Source organism: Alternaria rosae (genome assembly GCF_020736505.1).
Source record: "Alternaria rosae strain MPI-PUGE-AT-0040 chromosome Unknown BKA58scaffold_1, whole genome shotgun sequence".
Lineage (NCBI taxonomy): Eukaryota > Fungi > Ascomycota > Dothideomycetes > Pleosporales > Pleosporaceae > Alternaria > Alternaria rosae.
This window is the reverse complement of record NW_025763570.1, coordinates 4,770,253-4,795,129: the sequence shown is the minus strand read 5'-3', so window position 1 is coordinate 4,795,129 and position 24,877 is coordinate 4,770,253. Positions and strand designations below refer to the sequence as shown.

At 52.1% G+C, this 24,877-nt stretch overlaps 9 protein-coding genes across 9 annotated transcripts; 3 read left to right on the top strand and 6 right to left on the bottom strand.

Annotated features, from left to right (window-relative positions):
• Window positions 1-1,125: 1,125 nt before the first annotated feature.
• Window positions 1,126-2,122, bottom strand: BKA58DRAFT_408143 (uncharacterized protein; the record flags this gene model as incomplete). Its single annotated transcript, XM_046172066.1, has 2 exons — window positions 1,126-2,056; window positions 2,100-2,122. The coding sequence occupies 2 exons, from the start codon at window positions 2,120-2,122 to the stop codon at window positions 1,126-1,128; spliced, it is 954 nt and encodes a 317-aa protein (XP_046032019.1).
• Window positions 2,123-2,533: 411 nt separating this feature from the next.
• On the top strand, window positions 2,534-3,238 carry BKA58DRAFT_434887 (AP-2 complex subunit sigma; the record flags this gene model as incomplete). The annotated part of the gene is made up of 5 exons (XM_046173296.1): window positions 2,534-2,544; window positions 2,600-2,633; window positions 2,681-2,798; window positions 2,850-3,124; window positions 3,206-3,238. The coding sequence occupies 5 exons, from the start codon at window positions 2,534-2,536 to the stop codon at window positions 3,236-3,238; spliced, it is 471 nt and encodes a 156-aa protein (XP_046032018.1).
• Window positions 3,239-4,093: 855 nt separating this feature from the next.
• BKA58DRAFT_30754 (repressor of RNA polymerase III transcription MAF1) lies at window positions 4,094-5,612 on the top strand. Its single transcript, XM_046167165.1, has 2 exons — window positions 4,094-4,494; window positions 4,554-5,612. The coding sequence occupies exons 1-2, from the start codon at window positions 4,489-4,491 to the stop codon at window positions 5,574-5,576; spliced, it is 1,029 nt and encodes a 342-aa protein (XP_046032017.1). The 5' UTR covers window positions 4,094-4,488; the 3' UTR covers window positions 5,577-5,612.
• Window positions 5,613-6,148: 536 nt separating this feature from the next.
• On the bottom strand, window positions 6,149-7,617 carry BKA58DRAFT_434885 (uncharacterized protein; the record flags this gene model as incomplete). The annotated part of the gene is made up of 4 exons (XM_046173295.1): window positions 6,149-6,697; window positions 6,747-7,250; window positions 7,344-7,491; window positions 7,544-7,617. The coding sequence occupies 4 exons, from the start codon at window positions 7,615-7,617 to the stop codon at window positions 6,149-6,151; spliced, it is 1,275 nt and encodes a 424-aa protein (XP_046032016.1).
• Window positions 7,618-8,602: 985 nt separating this feature from the next.
• On the top strand, window positions 8,603-9,703 carry BKA58DRAFT_447869 (uncharacterized protein; the record flags this gene model as incomplete). The annotated part of the gene is made up of 1 exon (XM_046174253.1): window positions 8,603-9,703. The coding sequence occupies one exon, from the start codon at window positions 8,603-8,605 to the stop codon at window positions 9,701-9,703; it is 1,101 nt and encodes a 366-aa protein (XP_046032015.1).
• Window positions 9,704-13,124: 3,421 nt separating this feature from the next.
• On the bottom strand, window positions 13,125-15,180 carry BKA58DRAFT_465001 (Glucanosyltransferase-domain-containing protein). The gene is made up of 3 exons (XM_046174946.1): window positions 14,765-15,180; window positions 14,055-14,715; window positions 13,125-14,006 (listed from the first exon to the last, which is right to left on the bottom strand). The coding sequence occupies exons 1-3, from the start codon at window positions 14,868-14,870 to the stop codon at window positions 13,406-13,408; spliced, it is 1,368 nt and encodes a 455-aa protein (XP_046032014.1). The 5' UTR covers window positions 14,871-15,180; the 3' UTR covers window positions 13,125-13,405.
• Window positions 15,181-16,058: 878 nt separating this feature from the next.
• On the bottom strand, window positions 16,059-17,916 carry BKA58DRAFT_374503 (t-SNARE). The gene is made up of 3 exons (XM_046169337.1): window positions 17,387-17,916; window positions 16,688-17,332; window positions 16,059-16,634 (listed from the first exon to the last, which is right to left on the bottom strand). Exons 1-3 carry the CDS (start codon window positions 17,507-17,509, stop codon window positions 16,284-16,286), a joined length of 1,119 nt encoding a protein of 372 aa, XP_046032013.1. The 5' UTR covers window positions 17,510-17,916; the 3' UTR covers window positions 16,059-16,283.
• A 1,767-nt stretch (window positions 17,917-19,683) lies between these two features.
• BKA58DRAFT_303094 (uncharacterized protein) lies at window positions 19,684-21,541 on the bottom strand (the record flags this gene model as incomplete). Its single annotated transcript, XM_046166954.1, has 3 exons — window positions 19,684-20,158; window positions 20,246-20,655; window positions 20,720-21,541. The coding sequence occupies 3 exons, from the start codon at window positions 21,539-21,541 to the stop codon at window positions 19,684-19,686; spliced, it is 1,707 nt and encodes a 568-aa protein (XP_046032012.1).
• BKA58DRAFT_416943 (anthranilate synthase component 2) lies at window positions 21,485-24,517 on the bottom strand. Its single transcript, XM_046172614.1, has 2 exons — window positions 23,988-24,517; window positions 21,485-23,931 (listed from the first exon to the last, which is right to left on the bottom strand). Exons 1-2 carry the CDS (start codon window positions 24,305-24,307, stop codon window positions 21,936-21,938), a joined length of 2,316 nt encoding a protein of 771 aa, XP_046032011.1. The 5' UTR covers window positions 24,308-24,517; the 3' UTR covers window positions 21,485-21,935.
• Window positions 24,518-24,877: the final 360 nt, after the last annotated feature.

Sequence of the window (24,877 nt, the reverse complement as noted above, 5' to 3'; positions counted from 1 at the left end):
GTGTCACAGTGCCAGCAGTTGCTGAAAGAACCAGGTTTGTTGTCGGAGTCTTCTTCGTCTTCTTCGTCGTCGGAGACGTAAGGGATGAGGAGTTCGGTTTCTGATTTGGAGATTTGTTCGTGTTTGGATGAGGTATCTGATTTGGTGTTGGCAGACCGCTTGTTTGAAGGGGTTGTTTGGATCATCATTGGAGGCTGTGTCCACTTGCGATACGGGATATGTGTTAGGGAAGATTGGAGATATGGAGTGGGCATGACGAGCCATAGAAAGGGTTATGTATGTGGAACTAGGTGATGGACTCATGTATTCACAGTGGAGGCGCCGTGAAGCTGAGCGTCCAGCGAACAACTGTATCTTCACCTCCATTATCGAGAAGTATTCCCCAGGTGTTTACGTAGGATCTCAGTCTGTCGACGAACCCTGTACTGTAATAGAACCCGGGGGCACCTTCATTCCATGAACAAACTCCATCCATCAATCGACGATGTCAAATCAAGAGTCTTCCAGGAGATTCATATTGATGTTCCACAACGCAGTAGAATTCCAGTAGTGAAGTATACAACATGTTTACTTCCTTCACACACAGTGGATTCATATGTTCTATATACTACATACCCACCAAACCCTCTACCACCACCACCCGAATTATTACACACGAAGTCGACCCAATCAAACGCTGACTACCAGAGATACACATACACATACAAGCAAACATCCACAACACCTACCAAACACCCGAACGACCACCAAGTCTAGTACCAACACCAAAACAAATCGCGATGAATAACTCTACTGAACCAAAGGGTAAGGCCAGCGCAGGCGCACCAATCCAATCGCCACCAACATACCCCAAGGTAGACAACAGTGGCGTCGACCTGACAAAATGTCAGAAGTGTGGTAAGCCACTGGTGGCTGCAAACTTGGGAAGCTTCGGAGAATTGCTGAACTGCAAAGTCTGCGGAGCGCTTGCGCCTTTTCCATGATAGAGACAGAACTCAGTTGATGGTTACTTATGTGCGAGAATGGGGTAGTCTATGGACACCTGATGTATGTGTAATTAAATTGTCATGGCCAGAGACATCGGAACGTTGTATTCGATTTGAGTGATTCCGTGTCTTCATATCCTTACGAGTCCCTCAGTTCCGCAACAGCGAAGTACCCTTTACTTTCCACCACACCTCTATCTTTGACAACGGCCGTGTATTTGACTACCCACTGCGGCTCTACATCGCCCTTGAGCCCGTCCTGATTCCCATCTCCTGCCAACACACCGGACCCATTCTCTCCTGAACCAAGTATTTGCCGTAGCGTGCCTCGCGGTAAGATGTTAGTACAATCATTATGTGTCAGCAGCTCGATCTGCTGTTGCTTCGCATACAGTATCAACGGCTTAGGTACGACACAGCAGTCCCTCACGTTGATCTGATTCACACTTGGTTTTATCTTGGTCTGTTCGAGGAACTTTGTCAAGCGCGCGACGCCGAATTCTGCGATCCCCAGTTTCGATACAAGGCCTTCTGCATGCAGTTTCTCGAGTGACCGCCATGTTGTTACCATGGTTTCTATGTCTTCTGGTGGTGCGCCAGCGTCGGGACAGTCGCCCGTGGTGTTTTCGGTTGTGGATTGTGTTGCGGAGGGGGGCGAGGGCGGCTCGTCGTCGTCGTCGAGATCGGAATCTTCATCGTCGGCATCGAAGGATACGCCTGGGAAACTGACGATGAGGAGGTCTATCGATGATGTGCCCAGCTCTTTCAGCACTAGTTCTATCGCTTCTCGTGTTTGTGCGCAGCGTCTGTCGGTGGGTATGTTGGGAAGGTAGAACAGTTTTACTGTGATATCGTAGGATTCTCGCGGTTCGGTAAGAGGTGAGGGCGTGTGCGTGGGTACGTATAGCGCGGAGTCGGTCTTGGTGGTCCATGTTGTGTAGTCGGGTTTTGAGGGTGCCGGAGAGGGTTGGTGGGCGGCGAAGTTTGCGCGCAGGGAGGAGGTGAGTTCAGTGTTTGATTTCTCGAAGAAGGGTCGTCTTATCACGGAAGGACCACCGGACATGGTATTTCTGGGTTGTTAGGCAAGGCATTTGGAGAGATGGAGAGACATACGAGGTAGACAGTACGAGCTTCATGATTTCGATTGGTAGCGTCGCGGAATGATCACGCGAGAAAGGACAGTTCTGACGAAAGATGCTCCTATATTGTGTGGTGGTGACTCTTCGGGGGTATTCGAGTTGCCGTATGAAGGGTGAACGTTTGTCAGCGGGTGGGTCGTCTTAGGATAGCAGTCGCGTCGGATGTGCAGTAGCGCAGATATTTTGAATCGCAAGGCTTTGGGCAATGATGAGTAGGAATGGGCTAAGAGCAGAATTGCTTGCGCGCAAGTATTTACTGTCCAGACTGAGATGGTGATAGCGGGGATATGAAGGCGCATTGACGTCTCAAAGTCGCGGGGCTGGCCTGTGACCGCCGATCGCCGAACCTAACATCTTTCCCCATTGCGCCAGACACGAGCTACTGGCATCTTCTCCTCACACGACACCATGACGATCAAGTAAGGAGCCCTCTAACACATCGCCTACAACAGACTGCAGTCACTAACAGCTCAGGTACCTCATCTTGCTGTCCCGGCAGGGCAAAGTGGTTGGTCCCTCACCCTAGAATCTCAAGTCCCTTGCTGAAGCTCGCAGCGCCTAGCCAAGTGGTTCACCACCCTCGCCCCCAAAGACAAGGCCAAGATTGTCAAAGACGTCTCGCAACTCGTCCTCGCCCGCCGCACCCGCATGTGCAACTTCCTAGAGTACAAAGGTCAGTGGGCTCCGCAGGGGCAAGAGCTTCGCTAGCTCACACATTCTCCAGACACCAAGATCGTATATCGCCGATATGCCTCGCTCTTCTTCATCGCCGGCTGTGACTCGACCGACAATGAGCTGATCACCCTCGAAATCGTCCACCGCTACGTCGAGCAGATGGACAAGTACTACGGCAACGTATGCGAGCTCGACATCATCTTCAACTTCCAAAAGGCATACTTCATCCTGGACGAGCTACTGCTCGCGGGTGAGATGCAAGAGAGCAGTAAAAAGAATGTGCTCCGGTGTATAGGACAGCAAGACAGCCTCGAAGATATGGAGGTGAGTGAGGTGTGATGACTTTCGGGTCTGTTTCGCCGCACGCACCCATAGCGCCAGCTGGCTGACGCGCCCTGTCGTCAGGCTGAGGACGATATCGTTACCAAGATTATGTAAACGTGTACGGAACGCACTACTGCATCTCACCTTCTGGCCCTTCGTCACCGCCGTCCCAAGAGTCCCAACTGACCGCGCCTGATGGCTTCCAGAACGCGGACGAATTCAAAGGCCGGCTTCGAGAGAGCGGCATCTTATAGACCCGATCCGACATCCGCATGCGAACACACATTGTACGGCGTTATTGGAGTTTGGAGTAGGGCTACGGCACACACACACACAGTCGTCCGTTGCAACACGGCTCATGCTAAACAACTTCCTAAGGGCAGGCGTCAAGAGCGAAACGATATCACACGGCGCAGGGGTTGGATCATCTGGAGAACGCACTACCTGCCATCCTGCCTTGTAGAGCGGATGGCGGTAGCTGTACTCTATCTACTACAATTCATACACCTCGGACTGGCGGGCTTGCTCGACACAGCTAGGTTTGACACAAGCGGTTCATGGGCTCGAACGTGATCACACATCATGACATCGAGACTTCACCCTGATAGACTTGACAACTCTCTCTCTCTCTCTCTCTTTTCTTTTTCCTTACGCTGGTTCACTTACCTTATTCATCTAGCTACAGGTCTCCACACCGCAGAGACGCTGCGCACCTGCACTTCGTGACAGCGATTGGTTCGGATCAGCGTTTGGTCCTTCATCCAGAGCCTTGACATGCATACATCAAATGATACGTTGCCGAATTCATGTGAATTCATCTTCAGGCATCTCTGTCCTTCACGTGTTCGATCATCAGATGACATGCCCCGCGCACCAGACACACCCGGCATGGCCACAGACAACTAACATCAACACTCAACGCCAGTCGCCTACGCATCCACTCTTATCGGCAGCTGTTGTTGGTTGAGAGGCAGGTTGCGTATCGACCAATCAGGAAGGACGACCCGACACACATGCCGCTGTTAGCTCGGCGACACCGCCAAGCTGACCTTCTCCGCAATCGCGACCACGTCGTTACAGCGACACCGACATCTCACACCACTACCACGCCCAAGCCATACATATGTCCACTGCCTGCTAGACGATCGTCTGGCCGAACGACAGTACCCTCTCCTCTCCGCAGCCAGCCTAGAGTCGTGTTTACTTGTTGTATCGGTTCGCGCAGGCTACCCCCTCCCGACCACAGCCACAGCCACACCCAGCAGCCACGGCGCGCTGAACCATACCGTATCTCCAACTTCCGGGATCATACGCGATATATTCTCAAATAATCACTCAGCCCAAACGAGTCCACATTAAGCGCAATGAAGGTAAGTGCTCGATGCGATAAGGCCAGAATGACGACATAGCTGACCCGGTGGGACCGTAGTACCTCGATTTGTGCGCCCTCCACGAGGTGAACCTCGCCCTCAACTTCGATACGCAGGATACAGCGATCATCGGCGGATGCGATCTATGGACCATCAAAGCAGCGGGAAGCGACAAGAAGTTGTATAAGCGCATCGAGAGGACGCTCGAGGAGCGACACAAGGATCTGCTATCCGCAGTCGCGGGGCTCTCCGAGCAGTCTGCAGCTCAGTTCGCAGACCAACTTGACATCTCCCGAGACACGCCTTTTGGATCCTTCAGCGAAGCAGCAAACCGTCACACCTTCGCATACCTCATCGCGACGCTCAATGCCACACACATCGATTACGACTTCGCGAATACCCTGAATCCTGACGAATTCCGTCGCGAGACCATCCACAGCTTCATGCACAAGATCGACACTACAATGTACTATCTCCGCCCACAAGTGTACTCTGCTGGATTACCAGCAGGCGCAGTCACACCGCTTGGCTCACCGATATGGAGTCCGCGAAGTTGGCACCTGGTCGATAGCGAGATGGACATGTCGAGCTGCGAATACTACGCATGGGAGCCATCAGATGACCCATTCGCCGATGACGGCGCGATTTGGAGTCACCACTTCTTCCTGTACAACAAGGAGCGTAAGCGAGTTGCATACTTCTACCTCCGCGGGATATCGGCTTTGTCGAACTCTCCCAGTGTCGCCATGTCGCTCATGTCGAAATTCAAAGCATCAAAATACGAGTCCAGTGCGAATGCGGGCAGTAGGAAGCGCGCGGAATACTGGCTTGGTGATCGTGCTAGGAAGGGACTTGAAGCATACGGAGACAGTGATGAGCTCGACAACATGGTCATTGATCACCCCGGCGATGTCGTCGATGCAGAACAACAGCGCTACCTGCCAGCCAGAGACATGAGCATGGACGCCGATTACTACGAGAGCGATGACGACAGCGACGTTGAGTCACTCGTAGACCGAGAGAGGGTCGTGAGTAAGATACGGACGATGAGCGAGGGCATCATCGAGAGGATGGAGCTTTGAGCTCCCTGCATCTTCTCCGTACGCCGTCCTTGCTAAAAGCCCCCAAGTCTAGGTCTGCCGATTGATGGCACTCAACATGCCAGGTGGCTGGTGATGATATGATTCTCTTCTACTTGTTTTGCATGCGGCATTTGAGGCGTTCTGCGGAGTTCTGCTACCTGTTTTACAGCTGTCTGGCATCTCTTCACCGGCTCGTGAGAAGACGACCATGACTGACACAAGGCGTTACGGTCGGTGGGAGCGACGCGTTTTAACGTCCTTGTTACATATCGTCTGAGCCTTGAGATACCCCTGTTTGTTTGTTCTCTTGTTTTTTCGAGCGTTTTCGTCTGCTTTTGTATGCTTAGTCGATAGATCGGGCGGTGATGAGCAGATGAGAGATGCGTTATGTGAGACGTGTGAGAATTCCACGATATATTGTACATTCCGTTACTCCATGATTGTGTGCTCTTACCAACCCAAGTTCTTGTCCTCCACGTCATACAAAAAGAGTGTTCTTAACTCGTATCCGAGCGGAGTCGCTATCCGCCTTCACGCACATTGCTGCTGTATTCTGCCCTTGCTACAAAGGCTTACGACCCATCAGACGTCGCTCCACCACCCCAAGGGCACTGAAAATAACAATCCATCTGCCTCTTAGACTCTTGAGCTGTCCCACTATCAAACTCATTACACACCGGACCAGCCTTTGGGTCCCAGCCCCCGACTTTACAATACACCGGCGCACTCTCGTCGTTGTCTTTATTCGTCGCCCAAGACTGCCCGCCTAAGGTGAATTGGATGTAGTCGTGCTGGTTCTCCGGCGTGACTTCGAGGGTGTTTTCCAGCTTGCTCTTCATCATCAGCGTGTTTCCAGCTCCGGCTTTGGTCTTATCGACGTAGCCGATTTGCGCGCCGGAAACGTCCCACATGGTTATTTCGACGCTGAGATTGTCGTCGTGCGAGTCGCAGGTTTCGTATTCGTTGACGTGGATGTGGCATTGGCCGGGTTGGTCGGCGTAAGGGGCTACGGGTTCGGGAGTTGGGGTGGGAGTCGGTGTTGGCGTCGGTGTGGGAGTTGGTGTGGGTTTAACCGGGTCCTTGAAGTCTTTGTCTGGACATTTATCGGACCAGTATTGGTCCTAGGAGTCTCTCTTAGCGTGTATTGTGTCGCTGGAAACTAAGACTTACTGCAGCATTGAACGCATAGCTCTGGGCATTTTCAAGCTTATCGTCATCGTCCAGTTTGAAGCAATCAGTAGACAGTATGGCGTTATCTATGATCGCGCCAATCCGGTCATCGGCTACAAAGTCGTAGTGCGTGAACTCGTGTAGCATCACAAAAGACAGCGTCCTGGCCGTGTTGTCGATGTAGTCGCGCTTGAAATCCGAACATTGGGTCTCGGAATTTTGCTTCAGAGCAATGGCCTTGGGACACAGGTGAAAGTGCCCATCTGTAGGAGTCGTGTAGGCGAACCAACCATCTTTCTCACAATGGTCGCCAAAGTCGGAACGCTCAAGGACCATCTTCTTTATGGTTTCTGTAGCCGAATCTGCTGTGTTGTCGAACATGTTTGCCATGGTGTTTTGAATGGCCTTGGTATCGTCCGCGTCTTGGGTGCCAAAGAAGCGTTTGAAGTGCACATTGTCGGGAGCGCCTGAGGCTGCCGTAATGCCTGCTTTGGCTAGGTCTGCCTAGATAGTCGAAAACTTGTCAGCAAAACGATCGTTTCGGAACGGAGAGAAACATCAGAGATTTCCAAGGTTCCCTTTGCATGAACTATGTACCCATTGTTTGAACGCTTCGTGTATCTTTTGGCCTTCTGACTTTTGGGTTTCATCTTCGGGGTCCCAGCCGAGCCACTGAAATTCGTTGGGGAGTGCATCGCCGTAGGGATAGGACACAGGATCTTCTCGCTTCACAGCGTGGAACGTCCTACGAGAGTCAGTTTGGCATGACCACTAGATATGATAGAAGTTCGACTAACCTATCGATGGGCTTAGCAGAGGTAAGCCCATTGATTGAGAGCGCTATGGCAAGAATGCTCGGATTGAGGTACATGCTCTTGGTTTTAGGAGGTAGTTAAGGTAGGTAAAAGGTCTGTGGTATGATCAAGATTCCAGTGTCCAGACTATCAGTGCTTTATACATAATCATTGGGGCCATCTCGAATCAGGCAGATACAGTACATCGACAACATACAACCTTCATAAACATTATAGCATGCCTGATTCCACGGGATAACACCGCCTTGCATCGGAATCTTGGGGCCATTGTTGGTCTTTCAGGCTCTCCATAAAGGCGAAAGGACCTGAAGTGTCTTGAATGACTTCTACTGAAACACTGGCATGACGATTGATCGAGACATAGGCCGTGGGGCTGGAGAAGATGATTGATCGAGATGAGGGAACAGAGAGGATGTAACGTCATATCGATCTGTCTAGTCCTTCTCTTGGGGCTAAGTGGCTGTGGCATGGACTCCAAAAGGGTCATCTTCGAACTCGATCCCGCAGTAGTCGTTCGGTACAACCAGGCATCATTGTCTCATCCCGATCGCAAAAGAACAAGGTGTCCAAGGCAGAATCAAGGAACTATCGCCCCAGCTGTACAACGAGGTGGTTTCGTTCTGGGGTGGCTTGTGTTATGGATTACCATGTAGCCTCAATACTCGGCCCAAAATGTCGTCAGGGAACAAGCGGCACGAGTCCATGTGGTTACGCACAGCCATGACTCCAGTATGGCGCGTGGAGAGGTGACGGTTCACGATGGCTGTGTCGTTACTCCGCCCCGGAGGCATCTCAACCATGCCTTGTTCCCTCGAAGATGCTTCATTTGGGGGGCGAAATGCAAAGAACTACTGCGCATGTTCGATGCGAACGGGAACAAGCCCTGGGGCGGTTTGGTGACACCCGACCAGGGACTAGCGCCGTTGACGTCACACTACCATGGGTAGACAAATCACCGACACATGATTCTTTATATTCATCGCTGCTGCACCGACAAACCGATAAGTCTAATAGCGTGGTTCTGTTACTGCAATTCTCGCCATGGCTCCTTCCATATCTTTCACGGTATACACCAGTCCATTCTGCTACATTGACTGCACCGATACTTTCGATATCAGCCTTGTACGCAATGTCGATTACCACTCGAAACTCACCATCGACACCAAAAACACCATCTTTGATCCCGAAGCGGCTTTTGCAAAAGGCTTGTTCGAAATCGTCGACGCAGTGACGGGTGAAAGCGTGGACTACGTGCCATCCGGCACTTCTACTCAAGGGGTTGAACGACTTCTTGTACTAGACCCCGACAAGCTCGACAGTTATATCATGTGGTCGACTCGTCCAGGTACTACAGTTTCGCATCCCATGCCCCTCTATTTCGATCCATCATCGCTCGTAGCGGGGAGAATGTACACCATCCGTCTCCGGTCTCACGGCATTACGACATGGTACGCTGGTGAGCATAGTGACCCAGCCAACTTGCCCGAGCCGGAAACAGAGAGCATACCGCAGCCATCTCCACCAATTCCTAGCTACACTTTCAAAGCCCTCGCCACAGTCCCTAAACCTCTGCCTATCCGCGCAACCATACACACCTCCACCGACACGATATCCGTCTCAGGCAACCCACCCTGCACCATCACACTTGCATGGCGTCTAGACACTACTCGCGACAACATCGCGAGCACACAAGGCATCGCCGTCCTACGCTCTATACCCCACGGCCGCAACAAAGCCAGCGTTGAACTTCGCGACCTCAAAACCGGAAAGAAGCGAGGCCCAATGACAGGCTACAGTCCGCCAGACGCAGACGTAGAGGGTGAAACCGATCCTTTCCCGCCCAACGAGACTGAAGCGCTCGTTTTCGAAGACAGCGAAACAGTTCATGAGAGGAGTTATACCTTAATAACTGATCCAGAGGAAGCGGGGATTTGGGGGTCAGATACCAGGTTATTGAAGGTGGGAGAAGAGTATGGGAGGTATGGGGTGGGTGTGCTAAAGGGAGATTGGGCTTGGGTAAGTAGGGAAGAGGTTGGGGAGGAGGTTTGGGGTGATCAGGAGAGGCTGAGGGGGGAGTTGGGGAAGGTGCCGATGAGGAAGTGGAGGGCGGATGATGTTAAGATCATGGGGGTTGTTGAGTAGATGGGGCGATAGACTGTCGCGTTCTAGGTCACTGCAGTTCGAAAGGAAGATGTTTGTAGTTATGTATGTTCATAGTATAGATGACGACTTCTGCCACGCATGTCAGAAGCACACGGAAATAAACTTGTCTTGAGAAGCTATGAGACCGGCCCTCGACGCACTAGCATTATCCGCAGCTGACAGGCCCCTCTGACTCCATGAGAGCCACTATTGCCGTCTTTGGTTTCCAGGAGGGAAGGACACATCTTTTTGTCTAACGCGACTTTGAAAAGCCTAAGAATGAAGGACACTCGACCTGCATAACCTCGTTGACGTTCGATTCATACCCTTTTATACTTCTCAGGCTCTTCGCGCCAACGTCGAATCATCGAAAGTTCTTTCACCTGATTCCAGCAAGTCCATGACCCACATACAAATGGCATGTTCGATGTTTTACGCAGCAATATGGGATTGCTTCTACCATCGGATATGACGACACGAAGCTTTGGAGAAAGGAGCCTGAGTTTGATCATCCTCATGGCAGAGTACGGTACACTCATTCTGAATATGTGAACCCAGCCCATTTCTCGAAGACCTCAACAACATGGGGTGGTCTGTAGCATTTTTGATACGAGCAAAGAACTGGACATTGGGTTGCCCCTTATCATCTTTGTTCTCGACACCACACCCATAGAAGCCTTCGTCTCGGATTTTGTTGTTACTATGAAGTAAGTGGAGATAAAGAAGCATCCCGGTTCTGGAGTGGGATTTTATACGACAGTCAGCAAATGCTGGTGCTCATGGGAGTTTCCTTTCGTGTTTTAAAGAATTTCGACTCTGCCAACTCGGCAGGAACCAGTCATTCGGTGAATACATGGAAGTTTTGGCAGGTCCACAACATCGCAAAACACCATGTTGTTTTCTGGTGCAGCGGAAAGACATAATTAGGTGCTCCTTCTGTTTTTGGGTTGGGTTGGCAAAAAAGCTACGCGTTTCGTATTGGAAAGTTGTGGAATCTCAGAGAGCCAGAACATGGGAGCAAATCTTCTAGTTCTAGAACGTTATTGCTGAATATTGTCTTTTTTCGAAAGGTAGAAGACACGCAGAGGTGGAAGGAAGTAATAGCTCGCAGTCCTTGGACTTTATAAACGAGAGAATACCAAGTGGCGGAACGGGCATAATTCTAGGCAGCGGTGATTTCAATATTTCTGACGAAGCAAGTCATGGACAGCAGATTCGATGCTTTTGGTAAATTGTAGTAGAAAGTGTGTAGTGAGAGGCTTGGAGAGAGTCACTCGTGAAAGTCTTAAATACCTCATCGTCTGATAGCGGGGCAACGGCCGGAACGCATGTATATCGTGTATGCGAGATTGATTCTGTGTGCCACACATACTGTTCGGTGGAAAGGCTTTTGTAGCCACTTTCGAAAACGAGAAGAGACATCGCTGTCTCTTGTGTTTTTTTTTTTTTTGGAGAGAGGCAGCCATGAATTGTTTTGCTATACGTTTTGGTTCAATATGGAGCAAGTGTTGGAGAGGGAGTAAAGCACAAAAGACGACTTATATAGTAGATCAGAGAACGGAGGCCAGGAACGCCATGACTTGTGGTACTTGCAATATTTCTCAGGCAGCGCGACACTCATGTACAGATCCCAACACCGCTTTTTGCGACACAGGGCAACAATAAACTTCTTTTAGGAATCCCAGCGCAGAAGGGAAAGACCAAGTAGACTATGAAGAATCCTTTTTCTTGTTGCTCGAGGCAGAGACAGCCATGACGGGTGTTTAGGATGTTTTGAAGAAGAGCAGAGCAAGCCAACATGAACACGAAGTGGATGTTTTTGTGTGCCATTCTTTAAGTGGGTAGAGAGAAGAACGATGCAAAGCGACGGCCGGGAGGAATGCGTTTTGCATATGACTACCGCAGCGAGGCGTCCGGGTAAGCATGTAACAATGGGGTTGATATTTTGGTTGCATCCCACTTGTTGGTACTGGATTTGTTGTGTAGCTCGGAGGCGATGCGAAGACATCAGATTAACGAACTGCTTGTTTTAGAGGGAGTGAGTCTCGCTGCTCATGTTGCGATCTAACAAATCGTTTTAGAGAACAGACACATCGGTGCGCTGGCTTAGTGTTTTTTTTGGAAATAGAAGCGGAATGTGTGATAGAGAAGGAGGAGAGGAGAAGAAGCCGAATGGAAGACTTTATACTCTCGGCGGTGAACTTGTCGGTGCACCGCGAGCGCGCCCTAGACACATGGTTTTTGCTTGTGTTCTTTTCTGGGCTTGCTTCACAGCACGACAGTGCCGCATAGCAATTTTCCATCTTTTCCTCAGCATCTTCGAGCGAGCTCATGTACCTACTCAACTCAGTCTCAGAGCATCGCGGCATAGTCGCCCATTTTGAAACTCGGAGCGAAGCAGCAGACCGCGCACATGAGAACATGTTCCATGTTTTGAGTGTCGGAGCGAAAGGACCATGGGTTGTTGGCATCTGGATTTTGGAAGAAAGGGCAGAGGAGACTCATGTCAGTTTTAATGCCCTTTTTTTTTCGAGTAATGAAGAAGTAGAGTGGTGTAGAAGAGACAAAGCCCAGAAAGCGAAGACTTTATACGGCTTGATCGCTCGGAAGTAGGTACTGATTGTTTGGCTCCTTCCACCGCACATGGCGGTCCACTTCAGTGTTTTGGAAAAGAGACAGGCCCATAGCTCTGCGACTTTGGCATTTTCGGAAGGAGACAGATACCCATGCGAGACTTGCACCTTTGCCTTGGTAAAAAGGAGTGGGGATATGTAGATAAGAAGACAGCAACTCCAGCATGAGGAAGCTAGCTTTCAAACTCCCATCTCCCAGTCTTCTCGCGCCGCACGTTATTTTGATAAAGTCCGCAGAGTCCGACAGACGGCACACATCCACGAATCTACGCTGTAGTTTTGGAAACGCACCGCACACTCATGTCAAAGAGTATGTCTAGTTTTGGAAGAAAGCGCAAAGCCATGAGGTTTGCATACCGAGTAATTTGGAAGTAAAACGTCAAAATGTGGTTTCAGGCACAACTCTCATGTCACATTTGATTGCCGATCTCGAGAAACGCAATGAGAGATGGCGGCGGCCATGTAAGATGCGAACATGTCTTTTGGGAAAGGCTATTTTGAAGAGTCGGTAACGCATGTGTTGGGGCGATGGCAGTCCAAGAAAGGGACGCACACATCAGGTCCAGGTTTGCAGGTTTCAACAAAAGCAGAAAACGTGACACTATTAGCGCAGGTATTTTGGAAACCGAGGTGAGCTCGTGGATGTAGAAAGGAAGAGGAGTGGCAGTCAGGGATTTTATATGCATACCAACAGGTCAGAGCGCCAGTCGATACCGCAAGCCTCCTGTACATCAACATCACAGTACCAGGTCATCAATCATCTTAACCACGGTCACATGAATCCAAAGTGAATTTTTCAATGTGTTTGTATTTCCTGATATATACTGAGATACTTCAAACAAAGAGAACAACAAGAAAAAAAGACGCCTGGCCGACAACAAGATCGACCAACTCCCGTCACAAGAGGCAGTTCAAAGCCAATGCGACTGGGATAACAGAACCAACTCTATTCCCAATAACGTTGCCCGCGCTGGGTCGTTCGTTGCATTACATCGATCCGACCACCTCAAGATGTGGTATCAGAAATTGAAGCGGAAAGAAAACACACTCAAAAGCTCTGGTGATCCTCTTACAAGATAAGAGCACCGCCGAAGAGCGAGGAGGCGAGGACAACGGCACCGCAGACGAGGGGAGCGAAGCTGAACTCAGGGCGGATGGAAGCAGCGGCGCCCTCGGAGCCAGAGGGGCTGCTGCCGCCAGTGGCAGTGGGAACCTTGCCACCTGAGGTGACAGCACCAGAGTTGGCAGGAGCGAGGTTCTCGTCGGAAGAACCAGCCTGCTGGGAGCCGGAGCCAGCGAGACCAGGGCCGTCACCAGCACCCTTCTTCATGAGGTCGAGAGCACCGGAGGGGACAGCGGGGAGCTCGTCGCTCTTCATGGTGACGTCCCAGGTCTTGGACTGGTCGGGGCAGGTTGCGGGCTGGCCGTCGGACTTGTAGCCGCCGTCGCCGCTGGGGTTCTTGGTGGCGGAGAAAGCATCCTTGAGGGCGGTGAAGTCAGCAAGCTCCTTGACGGAGTCGCCGTTGATCTCGACAAGACCGTAGTTGGAGTCTTCCTGGGAGTATTCGTAGACGAGACCGCCGGAGTAGACGCCGGTCATGTCGGTGCTGTAGAGCGACTTGACCTCCTCGAACTTTCGGGTACCCTTGTTGCAGCCGTACTCGGAGAGGCTGGGCATGTTAGCTAATAGATATGTGGTGTGAAGGTGAGAGACTTACAAAATGGGGATGCTGTAGTTGGCAAACTTCTTGACCTTCTGGTCCCAACCAGAGACGGTGTAGGAAGACGGGTCGCACCAGGAGTAGTCGTTGAAACCGAAGAAATCGCTGCGGGCGGCATCGTCACCGCAGTTCATGTAGTCGGCCATCTCGTAGCGGTTGCTCTCGACGTCAGCGGCAGAGTAACCGACGGGGATCTTGCGGAGACCGCGAGCGTTCATGTAAGACTTGATGTCACGGGTGACAGCCTTGACGTAGGGAGCGCAGTTGGTGGTCTTGTCGTCGTTGATGACCTCGTTGGCGGAGAAGAACAACAGTGTGTTGTCGTACTTTGCGAACATCTCGACGGTAGCGAAGATGCTCTGGAGGTAGACCTTGTTGTAAGACTTCTGGGGCTCGGCACGGTTGATGGAGTACTTGGGGGTGTTCAGGTCGAGAGCGAGGTAGATACCGGCATCGGCGAGGAGACCCATGCACGCGTCGTGGTTGGCGCTGTTGTCGACAGTGTAGATGCGGACGGTGTTGATGCCGAGCTCCTTGAACTTCTCAATGTCGCGCTTGCAGCCAGCCTCGTCGGCGATGGGGTCCTTCGCATCGGAGGCGCCACCGGGCTGGTAGTCGACACCGCGGATGTAGAAACGCTCGTTGCCAGCAAAGAAAGCTGAAGATGTTAGTATACGACTGGGGTCCGGATTGGCAAGTTCACATACCATTTCCCTTGACAGTGACGGGGGTGATGTTGGCCCGCTTCTGGGTGGCCGCGGGGGTGGCCGCAGCGGAGGCCGCAAGGACGGCGGCAATGGCAAAGGTCTTCATGATGGTCGTGTGGGTGTTTATGATAATTACAGTTGAGCGATTGTTATAGCGACTGGTGGGCCGAAGTAAACAAGTAAAATACTTTGAATCCGAAGTAAAGAGCAACTCCCGTGAAACGAGTGTTAGAAGTTGCGATTAGAATAAAGGTTGTAAGTAGCAAGAAGCACTTGAGGTCGTGAGATTGAAGAAAGAAGGATTCCACGGGAAAAGCAGCAGGTTAAGCAGTCGACTGCGAGGGAGGCGACGCGTCCAATTCCCTAGTGCACTGCACCTTCCGCTTGTGATAGGCTGCGACCCCGGTGGGGATCGGTCCTGGCTGGGAGACAAGCATGCAAGCAGCGCCAACCCCTGAACAAGCCGCACCAAGCCCACATCCAAGCAGCCGCCAACGCGCATGAGCCCACCGTCAAGCCTAGCTAAGCAGACTGGCTCGCCGTGGCGATCATGCTTGGGTGGACGGCCGTCAAGAGCGCTGAAACACGCGTCGGCCGTCAATCATTCACTGTTTTCTGTTGCGCAGACGCTGGCGATCGGTATCAAAGCTATCCAAGCATGCCGCTGCCCATGTCGCGCAGGCGTGATGCCGAAATGACGGCCCACGGCTAAGATTGGATAGATGACGACATGTGGAGGCATCGTGGGCTGCTGTTGCATCGCATGGCTGGCTGGTCGCTGGTCGCTTCCGAAACGGCGATACTGCCTTCGCTGTGCTGTGAAACGAGGTAGTCGGTCCGCGCCTGGCACTGTTTTGACATCACGAGCTGTGGATTTTGGTGAGGCATTTCATTGGCATGTCACCGGCAAATCATCAGCCTCCGTATTTCAAATGCTGGGAGGCGGTTTTCTGTCCTGCCAGGCTAGTTTGCCGTCGTATTATTAGAGCCCCGGCCAGCCTTCTCAACACAACATATCCGGCCATCACATCTGGAATCGATTTCAAGAGCACGCCCTCTCCCCGGACCGGGTCTCCCACTGCCTTGCCGCAGCTCTATCGATTGTACATGCGCCAGCCGGTCCAGAATCCCGTTAGCGGTCGAGACTTGAGATGTTGGGGACGTAGTCTTTGTTTTACGGGCTTTTTGCCATCATACCACCAGCGCTAACACCTCTTCCCTGCCGACTTCCGTTTGCGAAGGCGCTCGTGTTTCTGGAACCGTATCTCACAAACGGGTGTTCTAAAAGTAGACTTTATCTTGCATTGTGTTTACATCTCAATAGAACCACGCGCATACGTTCAGATATATCCTAGAAAAACCTCCTTTGTATACACATTCGTTACTGCGGAGTGCAGCCCGGATCATTACTAATAATAAGAAAGCAACGAGAAGTCATTCACTTCTCTAGACAGAAACATAGTCCCAACATGATATCGCATCCTCCCCTTGTCACACCGCTACATAATCATTACATCCTCTATTTGTTGTCCTTGTTCTTCAATCCAAAGTATAATCCAAGTACCAGCGCGATAACACACAGAATCAGGATGACTGTCAAGAGGATCCACCACTTGAGCCTACGCGCGCGCCTGGCCGACTTGATGCCTTCGTCCAGCTGCTTGTTCGCATTCTCGGTATCGTCCTTGACTTGTACGGTCTGCTCCTCGGTCCGTTGAATGATGGGTTCTTGGTAAATGACCTGCTCGTTGAGCTGGGTGAAGAGGAGGGCAAGCTCGCCCATGGTCTTCTCGATGCGCTGGATGTCGTTGTGGCGGGCGCGGACAGCGCCAAGGACGCTCGAGGCTTGGCCGCTACGGTTCGACTTGAGCTGCGGGTTGTTAGTGACGTAGGTCTTGTTTCGTGCGGTCTGTGTCAACTTACAGCTTGTGTGAAGATGCCCTCGTCACCCAGATCCGAGTTGGCAATCTCATTGACCTCGGCATCCGTCGCATCCGGGTTGATGATGCGGTATTGGCGCCCAACAGCCTCGCGATACCTCTTGGAGTAATCTGCCTCCTCCCTCTGGAAGTCCTCTAGCTGCGTCTTGAAGGTCCTCTTCAAGGCCTCAACCTGCGTCCTCTTCGTCCGGTCGTTGGGGTCGCGCACGGCATCCCTCTCCAGGAACTTGATCTCGTCCTTGATTTGGGTATTCCTGATCTGCGTGGCGGTTACGATGCTCTCGAGCTCGGCGGTGGACCGGTTGTCGGGCGAGGATAGCATGCGCTGGTGGACACTTGCAATGGCTTGGATGTCGGATGTGAGCTGGCCAATGCGCGACTTTGCGCCTTCGATGCGCGCGAAGAAGTCCTCGCGGCTGAGGGGCTGCGGTCCTGGCGCCTCCATGCCGTAGTTTCCAGTCGGCTCGCCGTACGCAGGCGTGTTGTTCATCGGCACGTCGGTATGCGGTACGTTGGGTGGTTGTGTGTTTGCGCCGGGTTGCGAATATTGCGATGGCTGCGAATAGTTGGAATCGCCATGACGTTGGAGGGGCGCCGGCGGGCTGAGCTGCTGAGCCTGGCCGTCATACTGTTTCGTCGCGTCAGTCTTTTGAGTTCAGGCCGCGTGGTCGCGACTGCTTACTCCTCCGTCATAGGGGTTGGCTGAGCCGTAGCCGGTGCCGCCATATGGGTTCGATTGCGCGCCGTATCCAGCCTCGGCCTGGCCATACGGGTTGCCGCCGTATTGCTGATAGTTTTGCGACATGTTTGGTGTTGGCTGGGATGGATTGACAGCGTTGGAGCGATGGTTTCGGGATGCCGCAGTGGAGCTTGAGATGAGCCGCGGAAGCTACGGAATCTTGCGCTGACTGACGGACGTGAGCGCGGCGATTAGTCCAACAATTGTTCCGCGCAACAAGACTAGTCTTGGTAAAATGAACAGCGGATGCTGGGTCGCTGGGACTGGCAGTGCTCAAAATCGATTAATTGAACCTTGCCGTGGCCTTGTTTTGATGTGGGCTGCGAGGGAAATTAAATGATGGGACCCTGTTGAATCAGCGAGCTCTGAGCCGCGAAGACGCACGTCACCAATCGCACAAGAACGGGCAAGGCACGCCCTTAGTCATCTCTAGTGGCGATCGCCCGGGCGTAGTGTGCAGTTCCGTGCGAGGCGCAGCACCACCGTCTCCATCATCACGACAAGGCAACATCGTTATGAAGGACCTCATTGTATACTCTCGTCTTTTCAATATTGTGCGTTGTTCGCGCGATTGACCTTTAGTAGAAGTACAAGGCCTGCAGCGTACTCAGGTCTAGATCCTGTCGCCCACGGTGATAACCCGAAAGAGGTAGTGTCCGATGCGATATCGATCCCGCCCTGCCGCGATCTTTGACTGGTTATGTTCAAGTGCGGAGTGATACTCAAAGACAACCGTGCGAACTGGGGAGCACGACTGCGCCCACAACTCTATCACAGTACCAGCACCTACAGCATAAGCCAATGTTTTAAGCCACCCACTCGCAAGTACCACCCTTTTCGTCTGTCGACATTGTTTCTTACTCGATGTTGTTCAGCTGATGTAGACTAAGGCGAGAACATGTTATTTGGTGAAGCAGCTTATGGTCGATTGGCGACTAAAAACTTCTCTACCCAGTCAGCCACTCTGATGTTATATGGCCGGGTGTATACACAGTAGAAAAGTTTTGGTCTATCGCGAGAGCAAGTACAATAGAAACGAAAAGGAGGAGAAAAAGGCAACTGCAAAATCAAGACAGCAAGGAAGTACCCAAAAGCCAGAAAGCAGATAGCAAAACTAGTCATACAGGGAAACGAAAGATGCACCAGCTGTCACGATGCGTTGATTAAATTCCACCCTCAGCCTTCACATCCAGAACATCGTGTCTCTCAGACACGGATACCAAGGATTGGGCCAACATGAACAATGGTCTACTACATCACCTAGATACATTATGAGAAGAAAAGCTGCACGTACCTCCCAGTCATCCTCGTCAGTATTCTGGAGTCGTACTGACGCGCTTATGGATGTCATCTGGGACCGGCCAGATTGTTCCAGCCTCCGTGGGATCAGTACCCATCGTGGTGAGATCAGTAATCCGTCATGGCAGCCATGTGCTGCTCATATTAATGCATGTCAGTGTCAACCTAATCGTTTTTATACTGGGGTGAGCGCCGTTCATCGAAAGCAGTCTACGTTAAATGCAATATTGGAGGAGCCAGCTATCATTACCAGGCTGATGATTTCCAACCTGACGACCAGAGGTGACCGATCCTTAAATGCGGCCTCCACGTCCTCGCCCTCTTCCTATTAAAGAGTTTGGGTTTTCCGTACGGCTGTAATAAGGTCTGCGCTGTCAAGTCATGAAAGACACAACCTCTTCCGGTCTATGACGTGCCTGTAGATTCGCGACGAAAAAGGCTGCTTGGCTCTCGTAGCCGCTCTGACCTGAGAATGCAACAGAGCGCGCCAAGTCGTTTGCTGGCCAGGGCAATCAAGCAAGCAATGATAGAAACCTCCACACCAGATACAGGGGAATTCTTGTCGATTTGCATACAGGTCTTGTTGGAAGTGGTCCCATGTACCTCTCTGACTAAAAGAACTGCCACCACCGCCACGGAAGTTGCTACCTCGCCGTACAGTACAGGAAGGTCATGCATTGCCTCATCGAGTGAACCCCATCCATCGAGCAACTGCGTTGCAAGTTGCCATTCGCAACGTACTTTTTCGATCGTCAGAGGAAAGATAGGGTGCCAAGTTCTGGAACTATGCTGTATAAGGTACAGGATACCACCAGTCAGATGTGACCGCTGGCTCCCAACGCCCCAGAACCATAGTCTCTCTCTCGAACCTCCTCATCCACCACACATCAAACCCCAAGTCCACCCAACGCCAACCCCTTCGCCCACTCAATCTTCCCACCTCAATCATCCCTCTGATTCGGCCAAGCCCTCCTCTCTCTCTTCGCCCCCGCTAACAAATGTGCAAACTCCGGCGCCACAAACCCCCTGTTAGCATTCCCAGCACCCCCCACCGGCATGGGCACAGAGTACTTATTAACCCCGCCATCCCCCCTATAACTGATATGCTGGCCATACGCATCCACCGTCGGCCTACCCATCGGCCCATTAAACATAGGTCGATTATGATTGACCTTCATATCCCTCGCGCGCAATAGACCTGCCTTCCTCTTCTCAAGCTCCTCATCGTCGACGATCTTCTGGAGACGCGCTTCTTCGCGCTTGCGGGTATCTTCGGCGTCGCGGTGGATGGGACCGCCGATCATGCCGTGGCGCATGAGGGGGTGCGAGATCGAGGGCAAGAGAGAGGTGCCACGGGTGTAGGAGTCGGCTATGTCGCCGCAGACTTCGAGGCCGGTTGTTGTACCTGTGTATATGCTTGGTGCTTGGGGTAAGAGGCCTAAGAATTGGGGGGTAGAAGTCAGTACGTGTCTCATAGCGGTTCGGGCTGTACATGGATGCTACTTGCCCATTGGCATGCCCATTTTCGGTTTTCCGTACCAGAAGGGCTCTATGTTGAGGATTTGGGCGCGCGCTTTTTGGAGCGTCTTGTCGTCGAAGCGTTCCTCCCAGGAGAGGAGAGTTAGATCGCGGAAGGCGTGGCGGAAGGAGCGAGAGGCAGCGGCGAAGTCACTGTGGCGGGGGCATAGCTCGCCGTTGTACGGAGCCTCTGGTGTTGGGGTTGGTTTGGTGACGATGGAAAGCAGACGATTCGCTTCAGGATGCTGTGTGGTGTCGTCGCTGAGAGATACCTGATGCTTTACATCTCCCTTCTCTTCTTTCTCTGTGGATGGCACGATTTTAGCGGGCTTGTACTGCACAAGTGCCCAGTACACATGCGGCTTTGTATGACTCTCCAATAGCCCAAGATGATACTGTAGAGGTAGACGTGCGAAGTCAGTATATATCTCACATACAACTCGTATTGTCAGAACTTACATGCGCATATCCATCGGGATAATTGTCGCCGCGTACAAGAACGATCTTGTACTCGAAGCCGTCGACGTCTTGATAGTAGTGATAGTCCTCTTTCCAGTGAGACATCTTAGCTTGTGGTTCTTTCTTGGAGGTAACAGGGACGGGCTTGGGCTTATTGGTAAAAGTGATAAGCTTTGGAACGAAAGAGCCCGCAGATTGTCTGGCCGGGCTTGGAGTGTCATCCATGACTTCAATGAGGTTCTTCGCCTGGCCCTCAGAAGCCCCAGCCCCAGCCCCCTCAGCTAATGCAGCCTCTCTTTCCGCCCTCCTACGTAAGAGGTCTTCTTTCGCGGAAATGAAAGGAACGGAAGGAACTGCTGGGGCGGATGTGGCGAAGAAGAAGCTCTTGCTCTTCCTCGGTTTTCTCACACGAATGGGAGATGTCTTCGACGTACCTGATCCAGTCAACCCTTTGATCTTCTCACACCCCGTCCTGAACTTACTGCCATCCGTTTGTGTACCCAGCCTCTTGAGCTCCTTCTTTTTCCTCCTCTCTTTCATGAGCACTTCCCACGTGTACTTCCTAATACCCAACTTCTTTCTCGCTTGCAAGGAGTCGTCAAACCAGTCATAGCTGACTACATGGATGTTGACATCGGTGGCCTGTTGTACAGCGTCGGCGGGTTTCTTGTATGCTTCTTTACTGGCGATGAGGTGCGTGACGCTCTTGTTGATCTTCGCAGAGAACTTGCCACCGTTTCGTTCGATCCAGACTTTGATTTGCTTGGCATCGTGGGGATGGGTACCGACAACGGCAATAGTAAGCTTGTCCAACACACCCATTGTAGAGGTGCAGTAGTCAAAACGTAGAGTGTAGGAGTGATAGTGTCTAACCTTGATTGACGATGTAATTGAGGGCTTATTGTGCCCAGATCGAGGGTCTCAAACTGGCGAGACCCACGTCGGTCTTACCTTGTGGTGGTAGGCACTGGTCGAAGTGATATAGCGTTTGCCGGGGCCGTGCGGCTGCGATCAAGAGGTAAGAGACGCGACTCCAGGCCGCTATGTGCGGCGACACAAACCACTATTATCGAAATACTGAGCTGCCTGACGCGTAAGACATGGGGAACTAAACAGGGTGTTCAAAGAAAGATCAGATGGGTACTGGGCCATTTGTGTTACATTTGATAATTCCGAAGATAACCTTCAGCTCTGGTAGTCGTATTCTGAACAGCCACTACTGATTCTTGGCCGCCTTGATGAATGCCCGTATCTTATCCGGACTTTGCTGGCCATCTTCTTCCACACCGCTGCTGACGTCTACAGCATGCACGCGGTCCCGGTACTCATCGAGACCAGCGAGCGTAGGTTGGACGTTCTCAGGGTTTAGTCCTCCCGCTAATATGACCTTGATACCATCGTCTTTCGCGAATACTGCCTTCACATCTGAAAGATCCAACTGCTGACCCGAGCCGCCGGATCCTGCATCCAGAAGTGGTAGGGCGTGATACCCCCTCGAGCCAATGCCAAGATTGTGCGGGTTGAAGGCTCTCAAGACAGGGACAGGAACAAGCTTTGCCCACTCTAATGGCTCTTGACCATGGAATTGCACGACGTCTAGATTTAGCAATCGCTGCTGTTCAAGCACATACTCTAGTGACTGATTTCGGAACACGCCTACGAGAAGCGCGTGACTGTCACTTGACACCAGTCGTGCTGCGCCGTGCTCAAAGAAATCGGTGGCAGACTTTGATTCAGCAAGTAGCCCGGATTTCGAGACTACAGGCTTTCTGGTCTTGTGTACTGTTTCCGAGATTTCCAGGGCTGTCTCAGCTGTGACTGTTCGCTTGGTTCCTGGCGCGAGAATCATGCCGATGAGGTCAGCTCCTGCCTCGATTGCGGCTCTTGCAGCCTCGGCACTGCGAGTTCCGCAGATCTTCACCATCGGGCTAGAGGTTGTTCCCGTCTTCTTGGTAGACGAGCCACCCAGAAGCTCCGCGATGAACTGAGCGGTGTCTGATGCGCGCATTAGCGCTTCGCCCACCAAAACTGCGCCAACTCCACTCTTGATATACGGTTCGACATCCTTGGGTCCGGCAATACCGCTTAGCGCACACAAGATTGTCTCTTTTGGAACCATGTTGATTAGACGGTTGGTGGTCTCCATGTCGACCTCGAAGTTCACAAGATTACGGTTGTTCACACCAATAACCTGGGCGCCCAGCTTGACCGCAATCTCCGTCTCGTCCGCGTTCTGGACCTCGACTAGGGGCTCCATTCCAAGTGATCGAGAGTAGTCGTAGAGTTTCTTCAAAACTGCTTCGTCCAGCATCTTGACGATCAGCAATACAGTATCGGCACCCGCGAGCCTAGCTTCCAGGATCTGGTATTCCTCGAAGATGAATTCCTTGCGCAGGACGGCGGGACGGTTCGGCATGCCTTCCAAGCTTTGGCGAACCGCTTTGAGGTCGTCGATGCTGCCCTTGAACCATTCCGGTTCAGTAAGTACGGATATCGTGCTTGCGCCGGCCTTTGCGTACAGCCTTGCTTGAGCGGGGGCGCATGCGGAGAGGGAGATTATGCCTTTGGAGGGAGACGCACGTTTGATTTCGGCCATGAGCGACAGTCGGAACGGCGATTGCCTGAGACGTTCTGGAAAGTTGATCTGAGGAGGCGCCAGGTTGAGATCATATGCAGCCTGTAGATCGCTGGGTCGTTGGGACGGTATCTTCTTCTGTTCTGCGACGCAGGCCCTGCGGTGGTCGTAGATCTTCTCCAGTATGGATGTCTGCTTGTCCTTCTTTGCGCCATTTGCTGTGCCGTTGGAACCAGCCCCAACAGCTTGAGCATGCGCTTCTTTCTGTAGTCGCTCGTTTTCGACCCAGGTACCTCCCTGCATCTTCAGGAAGTTCCTCACCATGAGGCGACCATCCTCTGTCAAGATGCTCTCAGGGTGGAACTGTACCCCTTCCATGACGTATTCCTTGTGTCGCACACCCATAATAACTTCCTTGACTTCGGCATCTTCGTTCGCGGGTATGGTCGCAGTCACCTCGAGACAATCTGGCAGAGTACCGTGGGTGCCGGCGAGCGAATGGTAGCGCGTAACGGGGACATTCTGTGAGACGCCTGCAAAGACACCCTTGCCGTCGTGCTTGAGAGGCGACGTTTTTCCGTGTAGGACCTGGCCTGTGACGTCTACAGTACCGCCGTAGCTGTAGAATATGCACTGTCTGTGTCGTGTCAGCACTGCCCCGCCTTTTGCGCCCGCTGAGGTCTGAGAACTCACTCTCCCATGCACACGCCAAAAATCGGGATCTTGCCGCTGTAGTGCTTGATGGCCGCATTGCTAATGCCTGCATCCTTCTCGGGGTGTCCTGGACCTGGGCTGATTACCAGTTGTGTAGGGTTTTTCGCGATGAGATCTTCGAGGGTGATCTCGTCATTTCGGTATACGGTCACTTTTGCGCCTTCGAAGACAAGGTATTGGTACACATTCCAGGTGAACGAGTCGTAATTGTCAATGAGTACAACGTTGGAGGCGGTGGGTATCGGCGGAGAGGGTGTCGGATTGCTGGGCGAGTGGTCGATCAGTTCGAGGGCAGGCATCTTGGGCGTTGTTTTGCGTCAACGTTGCCGTCGCCTTGGGAAGCCGGTGGCTGTTATATAGCTTCGCCTGAGTACCTGTCCGGCCCTTTTGACGGCGAGCTCAACGTTTGAAATATATTAGCTGCCGATTAACGGAGTGCGCGCCGGGAGATGTGAGTGTACCTTGGGACGGGAAGGCGGGAAGAAATGGCTGTCTAGTAGAGTAGTGGGGTGACTCAATGATGCACTATTCAGATATTGAGGCTGCGGAGTTAACACGGAGGTGGCATGAATCAGTCCTTAGTGCTACGGTACAGTACCGTCATGCTTGGTACAGCAACGCCGCTATTGCTCGACTTCTTGCCTATGCAAGGTCCAACAGATGATTCAGACTGTATGTACTAGAAAAGAGAGTCTTTTCTTTGTCCAAGCAGTCCGCGAGCAAATTATTGCTACATTGTTGGCAGAAGGTAATTGGAAAATCAGACGAAAACCCATTGCGACGCGAACCAATAGGAGCGAACTTAACCGGCGATGATATCTCTATGCGCATCTGGTCTCTTTCCAAAACATTGAAGCGTGTGTGTGTGG

What these genes read in the sequence shown, in the direction of transcription:
- BKA58DRAFT_416943 (XM_046172614.1), bottom strand. Translation starts at nt 24,307, where the DNA reads ATGCCTGCCCTCGAACTGATCGACCACTCGCCCAGCAATCCGACACCC. An exon ending in TTTGGCGTGTGCATGGGAGA is followed by an intron (nt 23,932 to 23,987) that starts GTGAGTTCTCAG and finishes GACACGACACAG; the next exon opens with ACAGTGCATATTCTACAGCT.
- BKA58DRAFT_374503 (XM_046169337.1), bottom strand. Translation starts at nt 17,509, where the DNA reads ATGTCGCAAAACTATCAGCAATACGGCGGCAACCCGTATGGCCAGGCC. An exon ending in CCAACCCCTATGACGGAGGA is followed by an intron (nt 17,333 to 17,386) that starts GTAAGCAGTCGC and finishes GCGACGAAACAG; the next exon opens with TATGACGGCCAGGCTCAGCA. An exon ending in AGGGCATCTTCACACAAGCT is followed by an intron (nt 16,635 to 16,687) that starts GTAAGTTGACAC and finishes AACAACCCGCAG; the next exon opens with CTCAAGTCGAACCGTAGCGG.
- BKA58DRAFT_465001 (XM_046174946.1), bottom strand. Translation starts at nt 14,870, where the DNA reads ATGAAGACCTTTGCCATTGCCGCCGTCCTTGCGGCCTCCGCTGCGGCC. An exon ending in CGTCACTGTCAAGGGAAATG is followed by an intron (nt 14,716 to 14,764) that starts GTATGTGAACTT and finishes TAACATCTTCAG; the next exon opens with CTTTCTTTGCTGGCAACGAG. An exon ending in AACTACAGCATCCCCATTTT is followed by an intron (nt 14,007 to 14,054) that starts GTAAGTCTCTCA and finishes TAACATGCCCAG; the next exon opens with CCTCTCCGAGTACGGCTGCA.